Source organism: Balaenoptera musculus, chromosome 2 (genome assembly GCF_009873245.2).
Source record: "Balaenoptera musculus isolate JJ_BM4_2016_0621 chromosome 2, mBalMus1.pri.v3, whole genome shotgun sequence".
Taxonomy (NCBI): domain Eukaryota; kingdom Metazoa; phylum Chordata; class Mammalia; order Artiodactyla; family Balaenopteridae; genus Balaenoptera; species Balaenoptera musculus.
The window spans coordinates 151334399-151351533 of record NC_045786.1 but is presented as its reverse complement, the minus strand read 5'-3'; the positions used below and the strand labels follow the sequence as shown (position 1 = coordinate 151351533).

At 41.4% G+C, this 17135-nt stretch overlaps 1 protein-coding gene across 1 annotated transcript in view; it reads right to left on the bottom strand.

Annotated features, from left to right (window-relative positions):
- LOC118889935 (neurexin-3) overlaps nt 1–17135 on the bottom strand; it is a 745585-nt gene that overhangs the window by 683669 nt on the left and 44781 nt on the right. Inside the window, exons 3-4 of the mRNA XM_036842062.1 lie at nt 9210–9239; nt 6319–6330 (exon numbers count right to left, since the gene is read on the bottom strand). Coding sequence (XP_036697957.1) covers nt 6319–6330; nt 9210–9239 — 42 coding nt within the window. The remainder of the gene's footprint in view (nt 1–6318; nt 6331–9209; nt 9240–17135) is intronic.

Sequence of the window (17135 nt, the reverse complement as noted above, 5' to 3'; positions counted from 1 at the left end):
CTATGTATGCTGTCCTTCAATAAAGATAAACAAATAAATAAATGAAAAATGCCCAACATTTTCACATACAAAGCAAGTTCTCTTTTCTGATTCTGAGAAGTTAAAAGGTGGAGAGTCAACTAACTGAATTGTTACCTGACAGTTTCCCTTTAAAATAAATAAAATCATTTTAAGACTACATATATAATAATAAGTCGAAAACAGAACTTATGTAAGGCTTTAGAAGGAGAGGTGGTTTTGACATTTGAAAACCATTTTCAAACTCTACTGACTGTTAGCAAGATATCAGAGGACAGGCCCATATTTCCTGGGTCAGCCCTGTGTACTTAATACCTAGCAAGTGGCCTGGCCCGTTGTTGGCTCTCTGTCAATATTTGTTGAATGCTGAATAACCATTGCTTTTCAAGGGTTAAAATACACAATCTGCTAAATTCAGATGTATATCACACTGGAATGAATTATTTTTAGTACTCTACAAATGAAAGCTACGTGTAATAACATACTCAACCAGTATAAACCTATTAATAAGTATTTGGACAAATTGTACCTATACCCAGATGCATATACACTGCCCCACACACCTGAAAAACACACCATGGCATAGACAAACCTAAGCACATAAGGAAATGCATTTTGCTTGAATTCTTTATAAATGAGATGTTTCATAAAGATAATACAATTTAATAAAACATCCTGTAGATGTTATCAAAGTTGAAAATTATATGTCCTCTACGATTAACCAACTTGCCTTGGTAAGCAAAAGTCTATACACGTACGTAGGTCACCATTCACCTTGGAGGAGAAAATGTTTTATGATATATACACACAGAAACGAAATCTGTGTGTAAACACTAAATCCAAATAGATAATTGAGAAGGAGGAAATAGACATATTGGTTAGAAATCTGAGAAATATTTTCCTTTATATGTAATGCCAATTGGAACTTAATTGAAACACCCCATTGATCCATTGTTCATTTTACTAATAAATCTACTGTTCACATTTACACATCTTAAAAAATGCTCCACGAAACACCTGTTTTTAAAAAATTTTTTCAGTGTCCAATGAAAATTTCTAAACAGGGAAGGAGAAAAAACATTTTTCATATTTTAAAGCACCATTTTAGATATCACTGTCAAAAACACAGAGTTGCTAAAATCAAGCAATTTTACTTCCTGTGTTTAAAATAAACCTATTTTCCCCCTGCAGACTTTCAAAACATTAGAAGAAAATAAAAAAACATGGAAAATAGGCTTCTTTTAAAAACAAAATGATGTTATTCATTGTCAAGAGGACAAATCAGTGGTGGATGAGAAACAGATGAGGCAAGAGATGGAAATATAATATTGCCCCTATTTTATTATAATTAGATATTTATAGAGCACAGATGAGTTTATTTTCATAATTAGTAGCTGGCATTGCATTTACTAATTTGCATAAACAGTTGGCTATCAAAGCAGTAACTTATTTGCAGGGCTCTTGAGTCCTAGCAGGGACAAGAGAGGCCTCAACTCCCGAAATGAGCTTTTTTAATGTTATTACCAGCAAAATATAATCTACATGAAATCATGTTCAAGTTCATGTAGCTTAATTATCTCTTTCCAGTTTGGCCAGTGTTGACTAGTTCATCATTAAAAGGCCAATGATCAAATCTACAGGGGAAAAATACATATAAATTGGAAGGGGTCTCTAAAATCTGATGGATTAAAGTAAACTTAGGGTCAACACTATCTAGTCTAGTAGATAAAAAGTTCTGTAGAGCAAAAGGAAAAAGGAATTAAATGCCCCCTAGCCACCCTTACTATTTACAAATTGTGCTGGTTCTTGGCAATTGTTGAAGGTGTCAGTGACCTCTCTTCTTGGTCATTCTGGGCATTCTCTATACCCTCTCCACCCATGCCCACTCCCCTCTACAAAACTAACTTCAGCCAACACATGGCTCAGGCTCCCTGGCAGTAGTGCTAAGGGTAGGAAATATTCCTGGTGCCCTGACCACTGCTGTGGGCAAAGCGAAAATTAATCAAGCATGCTGCCTACTATTGACATTCAGCAAGAAACCTTGGAGGAATATTTTACTCCTCTTTTCTCCTCAAGCCAAAGGCCAAAAGCTTGTGGTTCATGGGCCAAATCATTTGGCTCATGTGAGTGTATGTGTGTATGTATACATATATATATAGAGAAAGAAAGATGCCATGAGCTGACATTTTTATAAAATCTACTCTGGCTTATCTTGAGGCTCTGGTGACACTGGGCATGCATTCTTGCATGGCAGCAATCAGCTGGAGCAAAGTAGAGGCTGCTGCCCTTGACGGGATTTGTGCTTTCCAGTTTGCCACAATCTGTACCACTCCCTACTGTTGATCTTACACTAGGACTTTTCTTACTACAAGATCTGCTCCTTGATAATACTTGTCAAGCCCCTGTAGGCATCTGAGTCTGCAACGCCTATTCCAAGTTCATTTTAATGGAAAGTATTTGGTAATCTAACCCAGGATTGTCAATCCCCAAACTGACAAGAAAAGGGGGATGGAGGCCAAAACACACTCTAAACACTTAAACAAAGGCAGTCAAAATCAAGTCAAAAAAGCTGACCAAGACTGATTGCTGAAGAACTCCTTTGGTCAGCTGCTTCTAGTTAAAGTCATGTTTGCTTTTGGCCCAGTGCAGCCCAATGACCTCCTGAATGTGTCGATTATCGTTATAGCCTAAACATCCTGCTCAGTTTTGTAGATTTAACTTCACAATTCTTTCCACTACACGTTTACTGCTTCATCACTCAGCTTTAAAAGAATGACAAAATCTGAGGCATTCTTTTCTCTGACAAGCTCCTAAGAATATATCCAAAGACTTTCTCACCTTTATTCTGATGTAATCTATGACCATTTCCCTCCGTCACTTGCACACACAGAGCCAAGAGAAGGCCTGAGTGAGGAGGGAACTGGAGCCAGAACATCTGGCCTCACTCCATGACCTACTGGGGCTCCTTTGCTCAGTTGGTTGGGGTAATGAGGGTAGTGATAAGGGGCATAGGTTGGTGTACAACTCTGGACAAAGTACTGAGCTACGTGCAGTATGGGTGCAAGGTTCTTTAGGGACTGGGGTGATTGAAACACATGAATAAGTCTGATTCAGGGCAGTTTGGCCTAGGTACTTTATAACAGAAACACGAAGTCTGGCGCACCTAGGAAGCTTGAACCCGAAAGGGTGATAAGGGGGAGAAGGGTGTTCCAAGGACATTCAAGAAAGAGGATAAGAGCTTGAGGAAGAGCCTGAGGCAGGAAACCATAGTGTGGCTTCAGGCAGAGTGATCTGTTGACTTTAGGTCGAGACAAGGGGCCTGGTGGGGGTGAGAGTGTAGAGTAGGCTAAGTTATTGTAGAAAATAAAGTGGAGAAGGCACGTTGACAATTATCCAACAAGAACCCTTCAAAAGCTTTTGAGCAGATTGGCTACACGATCCAATTTAATTTTAATTTTGCTTTATTTTCCCTTTTAGGAAGATGACTGACAGCAGGATAAGAAGGATTAGAGGTTCTGAGTCCCTTCTTGGTATATAACCTCCTATGCTTGACCCATCTGGGCATTAAAAAATGAATACGTTTGTCTTCAACATACTTGCAATCTAGTAGTGGGGAGTAGCCCAATTCCCAAATAAGTTTAATATAGGACAGTAGGGGGGTACATGGAAGGAAAGCTCATATCTGAATGGAGCGTGCAGAGCATTCACATCCTCAACTAGGCAAGAAAATCTACGTATGATTTCAGTGGGCAGAAATAAGAGGAGGGGGAGCTGTCATAGGGGAGAAAAACAGAATAGGTAAAACTAGGAGACAAGGAAAGGTCCAGTAAGATTATTTGGTATCATATTTGGCAGTAATTTTGCATCAAAGATTCACAGGGGGGAAGGTTCAAGGTAAAAAGGCCATATTAGGGATGGCTTTGAAAGTGAGATAGCTAATCCTGCACTCCATATGGGGGACAGCAGAGCTTAAGCAGTTCTCAGTTACTGGACAGACTGGAAGAGAACAGAGACTAATTAGGCTAGGGCACTAATCTAATAAGGGCTAACTGGGAACTGAACCAGAGTGTCAAATAGAGATGCAAGAGACATTCCAAAAAAAGAATCCCAACAACCTCTCTTAACATCACCTGGGAATAGGAAAGTTCAAGAAGGAAAAAGAAAGCAATTGCTGAGTTCAAGCCCAGGTGATAAGGAAGACGGGAGAACCATTAACAAAAATAAGGAAGCTGGTTTGTGGCCAGATGGTGCGAAGGTTGACTTTAAATATTGAAGTGACAGTACAGTTATATGGACATGTGTTATGGAGAATGCAAAGTGGCAGGTTGGAACTTGAGCCAGGTCAGTGCCAGGGAGATAGTTGGGAGGCATATCCACGGATGTCATCCTTGGATCCAAGAGAGGCAGTATAGAGTAGTGGTTAGATGCTCAGATTCTGAGTTTCATTTTTAGTTAGTAGCCGTCTGACTTAAGTTATTTAACTCTCTGAGCCTTGATCTACTTGTCCATAGAGCAAGGATAACACTATCATCTACCTCACAAGACAGCTGTGATGATTTAGTGTGATAAGGCATATAAAGCACATGGCACAATGGCTGCCACATAGGAAATGATCAATCAGTGTTAGTAGCAGTGACCGGAGAAAGAAAATAAGATACCCATGTGCAAAATCTAAAAACACTAAAGACCTCTATCTTATGAGATGTTTTAGGGGATTAGGGAAAGAAAAGGAGAGAGGTTCAGGGGTTGGAGTGGAGGGCAGGGGAGACTGACCCTAATGTGTTCTCATAGAAGCCAGTGGGAGAAGGGACAAGTGACACAGTGCCACATGCTTCAGAAAGGTTGTGTCCTGGGCAAAGACTGGTGACTTTGCCTATGAAGAGATCACTAGAAGCCTCTGGTTGTATACAGTAAGTAGAGGAGTGGAGTGGGCAGCCAGATGTACCCTTTCAATCGTCATTCCTCTTCCTCGTCCCCCTTTCCCACCTCCTTTCAAAAGGTATCAAGCTCATAACAGGGTAAGAGTTCCCCATGACAGATTTCTGAGAATGAACCCCGCCTCTGTGATTAGCATAAAAGGAATAGGCAATCAATTAACCCCAAAGTGACAGGACTGAACTACTTCAAGGTAACCATACATAACTTCTTAAAAATCAAGAAAGGCATGAAATTCAAATGAGAGATGGCCAGTTCACAGACTAGTCATCAAATCAACATTTTCAGTATCTTGCCAGCCCCATCTTTCTTCAACATCTTCACGCCAGAATTCACATTTCCTGTTTCTGTTATTTGCCAATCTTTACAGGAAACAGAGGCACATGGCTTCACAGAGATAGGGACTGGAGAGTTAGGAAGGAAAAGGGGAGAAGCAAATGCAAATACATGTTTATAATTTATTAATTAACCTCTCCCTTCAGTACTGAACAGCTAATCCAATTTGAGCTGGTGAGGCAGGTTCTCCAGGCTCAGGTCGCTGACAGCTTTGATTAGGAATGGATGAGTGAGCTGTGGTACCCAAAGGTGTGAAGCACTGAAAGGCATGTCAGAACATCAGAGCAAGTGCATCTGCTCAGCGCCTCTCCTTTTCCCAAGCTACCCAGCAAAAGGTGGACTTGGTAAGTTAAAATCCAGTGTTGCCTCTTTCTCCATTTTCTCCTTATGATGTAATGCACTGTCATTCCTATGTTCTTCCACACCTTCAGTCCCACCATTCTCAGCTCATCACCCCCAATCAGAAGACTTCCACTCCCCAAAATACAGAATATGTAACACAGAAGATAAAAGAGCAATAAATATCCCCCAAATTTCACATTAAATAAAATTTCAAGCTATTCACCAATCCTCTCCCCTTGCTCATCTATCATCCTTCCCTCCCTGAATTCAGTTATTCCCAAGTGATGAAACATTGGCACTTCATTTCACATCTTTCCCGTCCCTTCAATACATTTACTGGAGGGGATCTTAGAATACCCTGATTTAAGTAAAACATATCTTCCCAACACTGCACAACCACTTTCAGAACCCCCCATTCCTGCTAGAAACAGCACACCATAATGGGTAAGGCTCATCCTGGATTTAGAGGGAGGCAGGCCAACTCAGAACGATCCCCAACCACTGAGTATGAAGTACATTGAAGGAAAATGGTAGCATTGGCTTTTTATTTTTTATTTTTTTTAGTTTTTGTTAAAAACACTGTTAAAATCTGGACTATATTCATCAGAATCACAATTCCCCTTGGATACATGAATATTTCAGAAGGCAGATTGATAGTTATAATGATAAAAATAAAATGATCTCTACCTTTACTTCTACCTACAGAAAGGAACGTCCAGTTATGTAGAGGAAGCATGGTGTCCACCATGGAGGCGGCAAGAGAGAGAGAGAGAGAGAGCAGGGAGAGTAAAACATCAGCACACTGCAGACACACAAAGAAATGTAACACACATAGCAAAACCCACAATAGTAATGGCAACAGCAGTACAATCTTGAGAAGGCAGCACAAAATAAATGCACAATGTTTTGCTTAAACAGTGTGACCAGCAAGGCTGCTTCCATCAGCTTCACGTTTAAGCTTTTTCCCATTAGCTTCTTCTCAGTCCCATCCTTAGAAACATGACCAAATCTGCATGCAAAAGCACTGCATAGCCACATGTATGTGAAATTGCACACACTTAACCAATGTAAAATTGTTTAGGGAAAGTTTCAGAGAATCTAAGTTCTCCTGTATTTTCTCAACATTAATATGAGTCATGAGGATCAAGAGTATGACATACATGTATAGGTGGTACACACACAACATACATAAGTATTTCCACACATATTTATGGGCATCAAAAACAAATTCTGGAGATTCAGCAAGAACCAGACAGAAATCTCTTTCTTTCATGTTGAAGGAATAAGGAAAAGGAAAGGAGTATTGGCTTTTTAGGTAATCATCACAAGGGCAAGAACAAACAAAGGGTGGGAAATGGAAAAGAATGAGAGGAGGAGGAATGGAGTCAAAGGACCTTCTTAAAAACAAATTAAACAGCAAACTGCACCTTCAAATCTTAGTGACACTGACCACCCAGAAGAATTCTGCATTCTTTTTTGAAAACCTGTCTAAAGAGGGATTCACAGTATCCGTGTCTGTCATTATTTCATTGCCTAAAGCCTCTTTTTCTAGAAGATTCCTGACTTACCCCCACCCCAGAGCATATGTACATAGTATGTCTGAATTCTCTACTCATGTACACTTCAATGTTGAGTGCCCAAGAGAAGTTGAGTAGTAGGCGGAAAAGTGGGAAGGGTATACAATACAGGTTCTCCAAATGCTTTTCACACCAACGTTGGGATTTAGCCCTCTGAAATGCCTGTGCTTCATCAGTGGGTCTGAAATGAACTGAATCAGGATTAAAGAAGTCCCTACCAGCCTATCTCATCTACCTAGACTCTATGCTATGACATCAGCCATATGATACACTCAGACTTCCAAGCCACTGTAAAAGCTAGAACTCCAAAAGGGCAGCTGGGAGCATAAGATGAGACAATGTAGAAGGGCATTTTGTCATCAGGACTCTGAGGGCCTGCTTTTTCTGGTGGAACTTGTTATCAACGTTGGGCCACCGAATTCCAGCAATTCATAGAACTTGGGTCTTACCACTCTGTAGAGATATGCATAACTCTCTCAAACTACCTGGATACTAAGTCAACATGAAGAGCACCCCCTACTCATATTCACTTCATAGTAACCTGCTGTAGGGGGATCACTTCTCTCACTCACCTACAAGAATAGAGAGACTTCATCCCAACCTCTTCCAGAGCGCCATCTAACACTGGAAAACTCACCTGACCCCCTCCGTCCAGCTCTGTTCTTTGACATCTGCTCCTATACCAGACCATGTGTTCATTGAAATGCCCAGAGTCCACATCATGGATCTTGGCTTAGGTCTGGAGGATACAATTCTGTTGATAAAGTGTGCTTCCTCCTTGTCCTGCCTTATCAAGTCAGGACGCCCTCAATTGCCCACCTCTGCAGCTACCTGGACACCATAAGCAAACTTCCCTCAGACCTGGGTTGTTCTGATCATACACTCCCCTTTATGGCAACACTGTCTGATGGATCCAGTGTAAGGAAATGGGGGTGTGTGTGGGGGGTGTCCTTCCGTGCTGCCCCACCCTACTCAAAAGATCAAGAAAAAACGGCAGAACACGGAAATACCCCTCCTTTCCCTTTTCTTTGGCCCTCCAAAAAAAGGCACTGAGTCCCATGTGTATTTTGAAAAGAAATAGACAAGAGAAATTAAAGTACAGTCTTTTGGTGTCAGGGCGTGGCAGGTAGACCCATCTTGCAATCATTCCAAAGCGCAGAAGAAACACAATAGCAGCAATTGAACGGTGAAGAAAAAGACAATTTTAAGTAGGCTCAGTTCTTGAATCCTGATTTAGGCTGATAATATGGAAAATTTTTATTTAGGAGAAAAAGGCTTCATTCACAGCCCACCCTGTGCTTAGCTGAGCTGAATTTCCTGCACAGTTCATTTCCTGCATAATTGAATATTTTAGGTTGCAGATGCTGAATTTACAGATCTTTATATGCAGTTTTCTTCAGGGTGTATAATGAGTTAGAATCCTGCCATGAGGACATTAGCATGTTCTTTCGGTGGTTTTTGCTTTTATACAAAACTGAAAACAGTCAAACCCCCAAGGGTTCCCTTTGACCATTCGGGGCTGGGGCTAAAAGTCATTACAATGGGCAGTGGGATGGAGGGGAAGACAAAAAGCAAACCTTTACTCAGAGTGAAATTCAGAGAAGCCCAGCTCCTCTCCCCCAACCTGGGGCCCCAGCATGGGGCTTAGGGAAGAAGTTAACCGCTCTGTTGCTCTGAAATTAGCTTCATTCACCCCCATTATCGACACCGTCATGGCTTGTTTCATGCTTCTCTCTTGGAGGCAGCCCGGCAGAGCCAGTGCCCAGGATGACAAATGATGGTGCATAATGGAGAAGCCAAGGGGGTGATGGGGGCGGGAAACCACGATGCATTGGGAAAGGTGCCCCCCACCGCAGGATGGCTCTGCTGCAAGCCTGGCCCATGGCAGGAGAGACAGGCAGCAAATGGCCTGCCAGGGCTGATGAGGCTCTGAGCGACCAGCCAGAGGCACGAAGGCAAGCAATTCAGGCAGCTGCAGCACCACAAGCACAGAGCACCTACCTTGTTCACTCATCATGAGGTGGGAGAAGCCTTGAGGATGGAAGAGAGGGGAGAAGAGGAGTCGGGGTGGGGGGGGGGGAGGGGAAGGAAAAAAGAAAGAAGACAAAGTTAGAATCCCAAATGCCAGGCAATCTTCTCTTAATTCTTGAGTGGAAGGGGTGGCAGGGGCATTCACACACACTGAGGAACATGCAACGAGCACTGAAATGCAGGGCAGAACGTCCCGGGCCATCCAGTTCAAGGTCAGTCTTTTGTTTGCTGAACCTCTCGGCCACATCATGAGAACTTTCCTTTCACCATTGTTTCTATGCAATAGGTAGGATTTGAGATAAATCTATTAAAGGTTAGGTCCCTTAGGAAAGAGACTCCAGGTGCCGGGCAAAGTCGGTTTCTTTCTTTCTTTTAAATTGTTTTTAGTAATAATACATGGTCACTGTAGAAACTTTGGAAAAGTCAGACAAGAAAAAAGAAAAAAATAAGCTGTAATCCCACATCCAGAGATTACCATCCAACTTTTCTTTCCCCCTAGATACAGTAGTCGCTTCTACAAAAATCGGACCACACTGAACATACAAAATGAGTTCCTGCGGGACTTCCCTGGTGGTCCAGTGGGTAAGGCTCCACGCTCTCAATGCAGGGGGTCCAGGTTCAATCCCTGGTCGGGGAACTAGATCCCGCATGCATGCCACAACTAAGAGTTCGCATGCCGCAACTAATTAGTCCACATGCTGCAACTAAAGATCCCGTATGCCACAACTAAGACCCAGCACAGCCTAAACAAATAAATAAATGATAAATAAATAAATTTTTACAAAAAAAAATGAGTTCCTGCGTTCAAGAGTTAATTAGACAACCTGGAACTATCTCCATATGATCCTTGTCTTCACCCAGTGACAACCACACCCCTTCCCTCTGTCCCTCCTCCACCGCCAACTTTTCCTAGACAGTCCCTCACCTTTGATCACAGAGGCCTAGCCAAGCACTGAATGGATTAAAGAAGGTACACGGAGGCCCAATAAACAAGTAGCAGAACCTCTCACTATGTTCTTGTGGAAGTCAAACAAGGCTCTTAAGAGCTCATTACTTCAAGGGAAGCATAAGCCCTGATACATCTAATAAAAGAAAAGATTTCCAACCAGTAGCCAACCGTGAGGGCTATTTGCTCTTCCGTTGCTTTTATTACTACCAGAGTTACCTGGAGATCACCCCAGAGAACTTTACCCAGAGTAAAATTCAGGGATATAGGAGATTAATAAAGGAGAAAAATCTCTAAAGTATGGAAATCTGTAAATGTTTTTGGAGATAACTAGAGATTTAGAGAAGTAATCAAAGACAAAATATGGGTCAAGCAATTGACATTTTAAAGATCAATGATATATTAAATACATAGATACATGTGGCATAAATGTCAGTCATTTTTTCTAAACAAATTTCATTAAACTATTATCATATTTTAAATGTACCTTTCTGGCGTTCATCTCTCAAGGCCTAGGATATTAATACTCATGGAGGAAGGGAATCATGCCAAAGCAAGTCATTCTCATAATTTGTTTTATTTAAAAAATTAAGTTTTGGTATTTTATGGGAGGGGATAAGAAGAAGAAGGAACAAAGGCACTAGATTTGACTAAGAGAAACCTCGGCAGAAGTAACTATTCATAAAATGCCTAATATTTCTGGACCAAGCCATAGCCTTCAGCATCCAGATCAAGCACTCTAAGACGGAGGGTCTGGGGCAGGTAGGTGGTGTATGTGAAGGGGGAACGGGAACAGAATCGGTGTGTGAATTCACAGGAGGGTTGTCAGCATTAAGAAATGAGAATAAGGAAGATCCAAAGAGATCCCTAAGAGCAAAATGGAGGTTAAAAATAAAAGGACCATAGTACTATATTGTGTACTTGAAATGTAAATGCTCAGAGAGTAGACCTTAAATGTCTTCACCATAAAAAGGAAATGGTAACTATGTGATGAAATGAATGAAGGTGTTTCATATGAGTGTATCTAATCAACACATTATATACTTCAAGTTTACACAATGTTATATGTCAGTTATCTCAATAAAGCTGGGGGCTTTACTGAGATAACTGTCCTTTCATTTTTTAAATGAAAGGACAAACATTTTTATACCCGCAATTAAAGATGTTTGGCAGCTGGGAGGTGTGAGTAGAAGAGAAGCAGAAGAGTAAACAAAAATTTGCCAAATGAAGAGGAAACGGGACACTTGGTATTCAGAGGGTGTTCAAAGCCCTGGAGAAGCCCCTACAGTTGGGCCCATTTATGTATTACCTGTGTTTCTTTGAAGCTGTGTTTCCCAAAACACATTTCACTGACCACCTGCATCAACCGCCTGGGGATACTTATCAACCGTGAAGAGCCTGGGCCCCACCCAAGTCCTAATGAATTAGAATCTTGGGGAGGAGTTGGGGAAAGATCTGAATTTTAAATAAGTGGCACTAGTGATTCTTGTACTCACTAGAACTTGAGAGCTACCCCTTTAGAGTGACATATAAATCAAATTTTGGTAAATTAAATTGTATGATAAATGCACTAAGAGGAATTGGATATATAATGGAACCCTGCAGTGGATCCTTTTGTAAAAGGAAGAATCCTTTTAAAATGCAAATATCCACCACCTGTGTTTTAAAATTTAAATATGTACGCGTCAGGTTTTATTAAGCTACATATGTAGTTGCAGTATTGTGACTCAAATAAAATGTACATATTCTTCAACTTATAGAAAATCTTAAATAGAAATATCAGAACAGGAATGCAAATCTGAGATCCTGATGTCAAAACTTTGGTTTTGTAGGCAACAAAGCAAAACAGACATAAACAAGTATAACAGGAAATAACATGAGAGAGGGGAGAAACTGTGTAAACATATTATGGTTTGAGTTTTATTTTGCTTTTTGAGAAGGGAATTTTTGCCCTTTCATGAGCTTTTACATTAGTGTCTTCTCTTATACAAACCTACCCCCTAAGCTTGCAGAGTTAAGAACTGGAAACCAGGAATTCCAGAGGGTCTAGGTCTATTCTGAAATTCTGTTTCTCTCCCCTTCCACCCCAAAACACTCCTACTTGCTGCAAAAAGACCTCAGTTCCCCCCAAAAGTGAATGGAAGAAACAAGAATCAATCAAACAAATGATTCAAGTACCTACTATATGTAAAGGCTGCATAAGGTAGTGGAATGCAAACAAGTATGGTACATAGTTGTCAACCTCGAAGAGTTTAGAGTCTAGTTGACAAGGTGTGTGTGTGTGTTTATATTTACACAAACATACATATGATATATATATAGTGGTACCTGACAGTGAAGGGTAGGGGTTAAGATCAAGGACTTCAGAGCCAGATTTGAATCCCACCTTTGTTACTTTCTAGTTTGTGACCCTAGGAAAGTTGCTAAACATCTCTGTGCCTTGACTTCCCATCTGTAAAATTTGGATAATTATCATGACAAATTCATAGGTTGTTTTGAGGATTAAATAAATGAATATATGTAAAGCAGTGCCTGTACATGGTAAGGACTATATAAGGGTTATTGTTTTTTTTGTTTATGCTATAACAATATACTGATGTGTGAGGCAACACGAAGCCTAGTGCCTGACACACAGTAGGTGCTCCGTATGTATTTGGTGAGTGAATGAGGAGTGAATGATGAGTAATTGGTAAGTGTCAAACGATTAATTCAGACAATAAGGACAGTAGGACTGTGAGGAAGGCCCTGGGTGTGCAGCAGAGGTTTCTGGAGGAAAGTGGGATTTACAATATGCCTTGGAAGACGGTTTAGGATTTAGAGTGATGGAGGACGTTCCAGGTTAACACCACTACCTCCCAAGACCACCAATTGCATTTGTAAGGACTTTCCTGTCAACTTTCTGGAACACCTAGGACACTGCCAGGCACACGGTAGGTACGTAATGCATGCTGTACGAATAACAGTGAACACATACAAACGGTTCATCTGAGGAAGAAGTGAAAGGTGATCTTAAGGATCAAAGTATGGAACCATTGTATGAAGACCTTGAGTTTCCAGGCTAAGGAAAAAGGACTTGATCTTGCAGCTGATGGGAGACATTGAGGGCTTGTGGGCAGGAGAATGACCCAGGGAAGATGATGTTGAGGAAGATGGCTTTGGCAATGGTGCAGACAGAATGGATTAGAGGGAAAAGAGAGGCAGAAAGATCTGTCATAGGCAGAGGGCCTGAATTAGTATCATGGCAGCAGGAAGGAAAAGGGAGAAAGAGGATTCAACAGGCTTTGGGTGACCGATGAGATGCTTCAGGGGAAGAACGGATGGGAGACTGAGTGAAGCATTGTCAGAAATAGGAAGGTGGGATGGAGTTGGGAGATGGATTTGGAATGAGGGCGATAATGAGTTCTGTTTTAGGCATGATAAGTTGAAGAAACAGAAGAATCACTCAAGCAAAAAGTCTAAGGTGCATTTAACAATATAGGACTAAGGTCTGCAAGAAAGTCAGGACAAATATAAAAGTGTATCACCTCCACTTCATGAAAGAGAGGGTCTGTGCCCATGTAAGTGAATGAATCCTCAAAGAAAAAGGGGCTAGAGCACTGAGTCTTAACCTGGGAGGGATGGGGGATATTAAGATATCCTGGAGGTTCTTTTTTCTACATGCATATTTAACATTAAAGTAAAATTTTACATTCAGAAAGAAAAAGGAACTATATGGCTTTCCAATATAGATACAGAAAAATAATGCTCAAAAAAAAATCTTAACTGAGAAGGATATAATTAGCAAAGAAGGAAAAGCGATCTATGCTGGCTGTGTGTTATGTATGTGGTTGATGAGGAAAGCCAGGGGGTGGGGGGGGAATGAAGATCACCCTTCTTGTCAATTTCAGAAACAGAGGGTCAGCAGCTGCCCCCCAGACCACACAGCTAGCCTTGGGACTAGCACCTGGCTGGGTTTGCAGTTTGGCATTTAATCTGAACCTGATGTTCAGGGCTGCCAAAAGACAAGATGTGGGCTGGAACAGGGGGCTCAGGGAAGCAAAGGGGACCACATCTCTCCAAAACAATCCCACCATCAGCTCTGAATTTGAATAGTTCTTCAATGAAGACTCAGAAGCCAGCTCCATAAGAGTTCACCTAATGGAAGGTAGGGAACAGGAATTGAGCTCGGAAGAGCCTTTGATAGTCAGGATATTGAGAATTTTCAATACAGAATTCTTATGGAACTACAATGCCTTTTTAAAAATAATTATAAAAATTAGAAAGCAACTGAAATGTTTCCTATGTAGATGTCACACACTATCAAAGTGCTACCCTAGCTGGATTCAGGGACCATTCTGGATCCCACGAAGATGTCTGATATTTTTTACCCTTCTCTTCACTCTTTCTAGTGCTATATATATCCCATGCCTTCCTGTGCCTATCTATCTGTGGTGCACAGGTTCTCAGGGTACATACAAGAACAAGAAGAGAAAAAGATCATCAATAGGTAAGATATACAAAGTTGAAATTGCCATAGAACAGACTGCAAATCTTATGTAGATTATATGCAAAATATACGTATGGCCCTCTAAACTATGTTATACCCTTTGGGAAAATCCCTATGGAGATAGCTGCTTTTGCAGCTCAGGAGAATGGAAATGGCTACGAAAGCAAAGTCATCTGTAAGTGGCTGTGGCCATCATGAAGCTTGTCATGAAAATGACTAATATAGAGAATAGAAAACATTTACTGAAACAGGCAAAAGGAAGATGCAATGTTCAGGAACCAGGCCAGAAGTTGAAGGCCTCCACCATTTAAGCTAGTACTGTGTCCCCCTCAAACCTATAATATCCCACCCCCTCAGATGGTTTTTAATCCTCCTTCCTTCCTTCATTTTGGCTGGGTAATTGGGGAAAGTATTTCAGGGGAGGAAGGAAGTCACTCATGGAAAAAAAAAAAGAGAGAGAGAGATTTGGGGGGGTGGGGAAAGCAAGTTATCTCTGCCAAGACTTTTCTCTCATTCACTTTCAGGGTAACTTTTCTCCCCCTGTAAAATCCACACATATCATCTCTTTTTCCATACTGAAGTAGAGAAATGAAATGTCACTAATTGCTGTAAGTGCCAAGTGCCAACGTTGAATTTTTATGAAGCCACAAGGACTTTTAAAAAGAGTAATTACATAAAATCAGAAGGTAATGGAAACATTCACCCTATGTTTCTGGAGGAAGTAAGGAGTCGGTGAAGATGGTAGGGGGTGGGGCCTGACAGAAAGAGAAGCCACAGGTAACCATCGTGTCTGCAGGGTGATTGGGAACTTGGACAAGAGAGAAGGGGAAAGAAGAAATACACATCTTAGCATTTTAAGCGCTTAAAAGAGAAGAAATTCAGTTAATTTGGTAAAAAGACAGAATTATAACAGTAGCTAATATCTGTTGACTGTTTGCTATATAGAAGCCATGGCTATGTGTCATGCCATTAAATATAGCTCTATGGGAAAGTCATTGCTATAATGTTGATTAATGTTGTTAATGTTTTACAGGTAAGGAAACCAAGACCTAGAGCCAAAATCCCACTTCTTAATAAGTGGTGAAATGTGGATTCTAAGCCAGCAGGTGGATTCTGCAGGCTGGATGGTAGCTATGACACTAGCTACCCTGTCTAATTCAGTGCTGGTGGCGAAGGGAGGAGACATGTCTTGGAGAATTCAGGAGCAGAAAATAGTGTCTGGACATTAATTCAACTTCATTTATGATTCTGGTGTAGCATGATTTAAGGTGCACTGGGGAAACCCTTTTACATAAATGGCCACCATCTCCCTCTCCTCAATCTCCATCCCCAGATTCTACTAAAATATGAAGCTTTTCCTTTCCTGGGTCACTTCTTGGGGTTATTAAGCAACTTCCCTCATTAAAATGCAAATCTGAACACGAGCTGCACTCAGGCTCCTCAGTCATTGCACTGCCCTGTGTGTGAGATCATCAGGAAGCCAAGCTTAAGACCTTTCTTCAGAGACAGGAGTGGCACAGGGACATGTGAGAAGGAAGGATGGAGACACGCAGTCACAGGTTGAGGAAGTCTGCCACCATGGGCAGGGGAGAACACAAGGGACAGGCTGGGATTGGGGAGAAGGACGCTTAAGCGGAAGAGGTGGGGCCTGAAGGAAATCTCCACCTACTTCCACAGTCACGTCTCAGACCAGCCCTTCCACAGGCAATTTCCTGACCTTCATCATGAGCTTCATCGTGGACTTCAGTTTCCTTGTCCTGTCTGGGGTTCTCCAGTGGCTTACAGCAGAGCCTAGACCTGCTCAGCATTTTGATAAATGACTTGGCTGAGAACATTCATGACATGCTGTCTGGATGTTGTAATGAACTAAAGCTGAAAGGAATAGCTAACTCGTTAGTCATTGGAATTAGGGCCCAAAAGATGTGGCAGGCAAAAGCAAAATTTAATTTTAAGGGGCAAATATAAATTGTGGCACTTAAGCACAACCTTCCACTACCCCCACCAACCCCCAAAAATCACAAATAAAAAGAAGTCAACAGTCCCACCTCTTCTTATCACTGATCACAAAACCTAGGGTTCTGGTTCAGAGAACAGTGCCATATATTAGGAGGGGCATTAATGAGGTAGACGTATCCAAAGGAGAAGAATCAGATGGTAAGAGGTCCCAAAGCATGTCACATGCAGAATGGCTGAAGGAACTGCTACGTACAGCCCAAACAGGAGAGAGCCAGGTAAGGACATGAGAGCTACCTTCAAACATTTTAAAAGTTGCACATGCAAGATAAAGGACCAAGTGCATTCAGCAAGATGAGGGTGGAATAATAGGGGATATTTCATTTGCCAGAATGCCACAGAAGAGAGTCAAAGTGGGGTTTTAGAAGATAACCACCAAAAATCCATTCCAACTCTAAGACATAGAGTTTCTATGAACCAAGATCATTTCTGAAGAGGCCAAGCAACTACT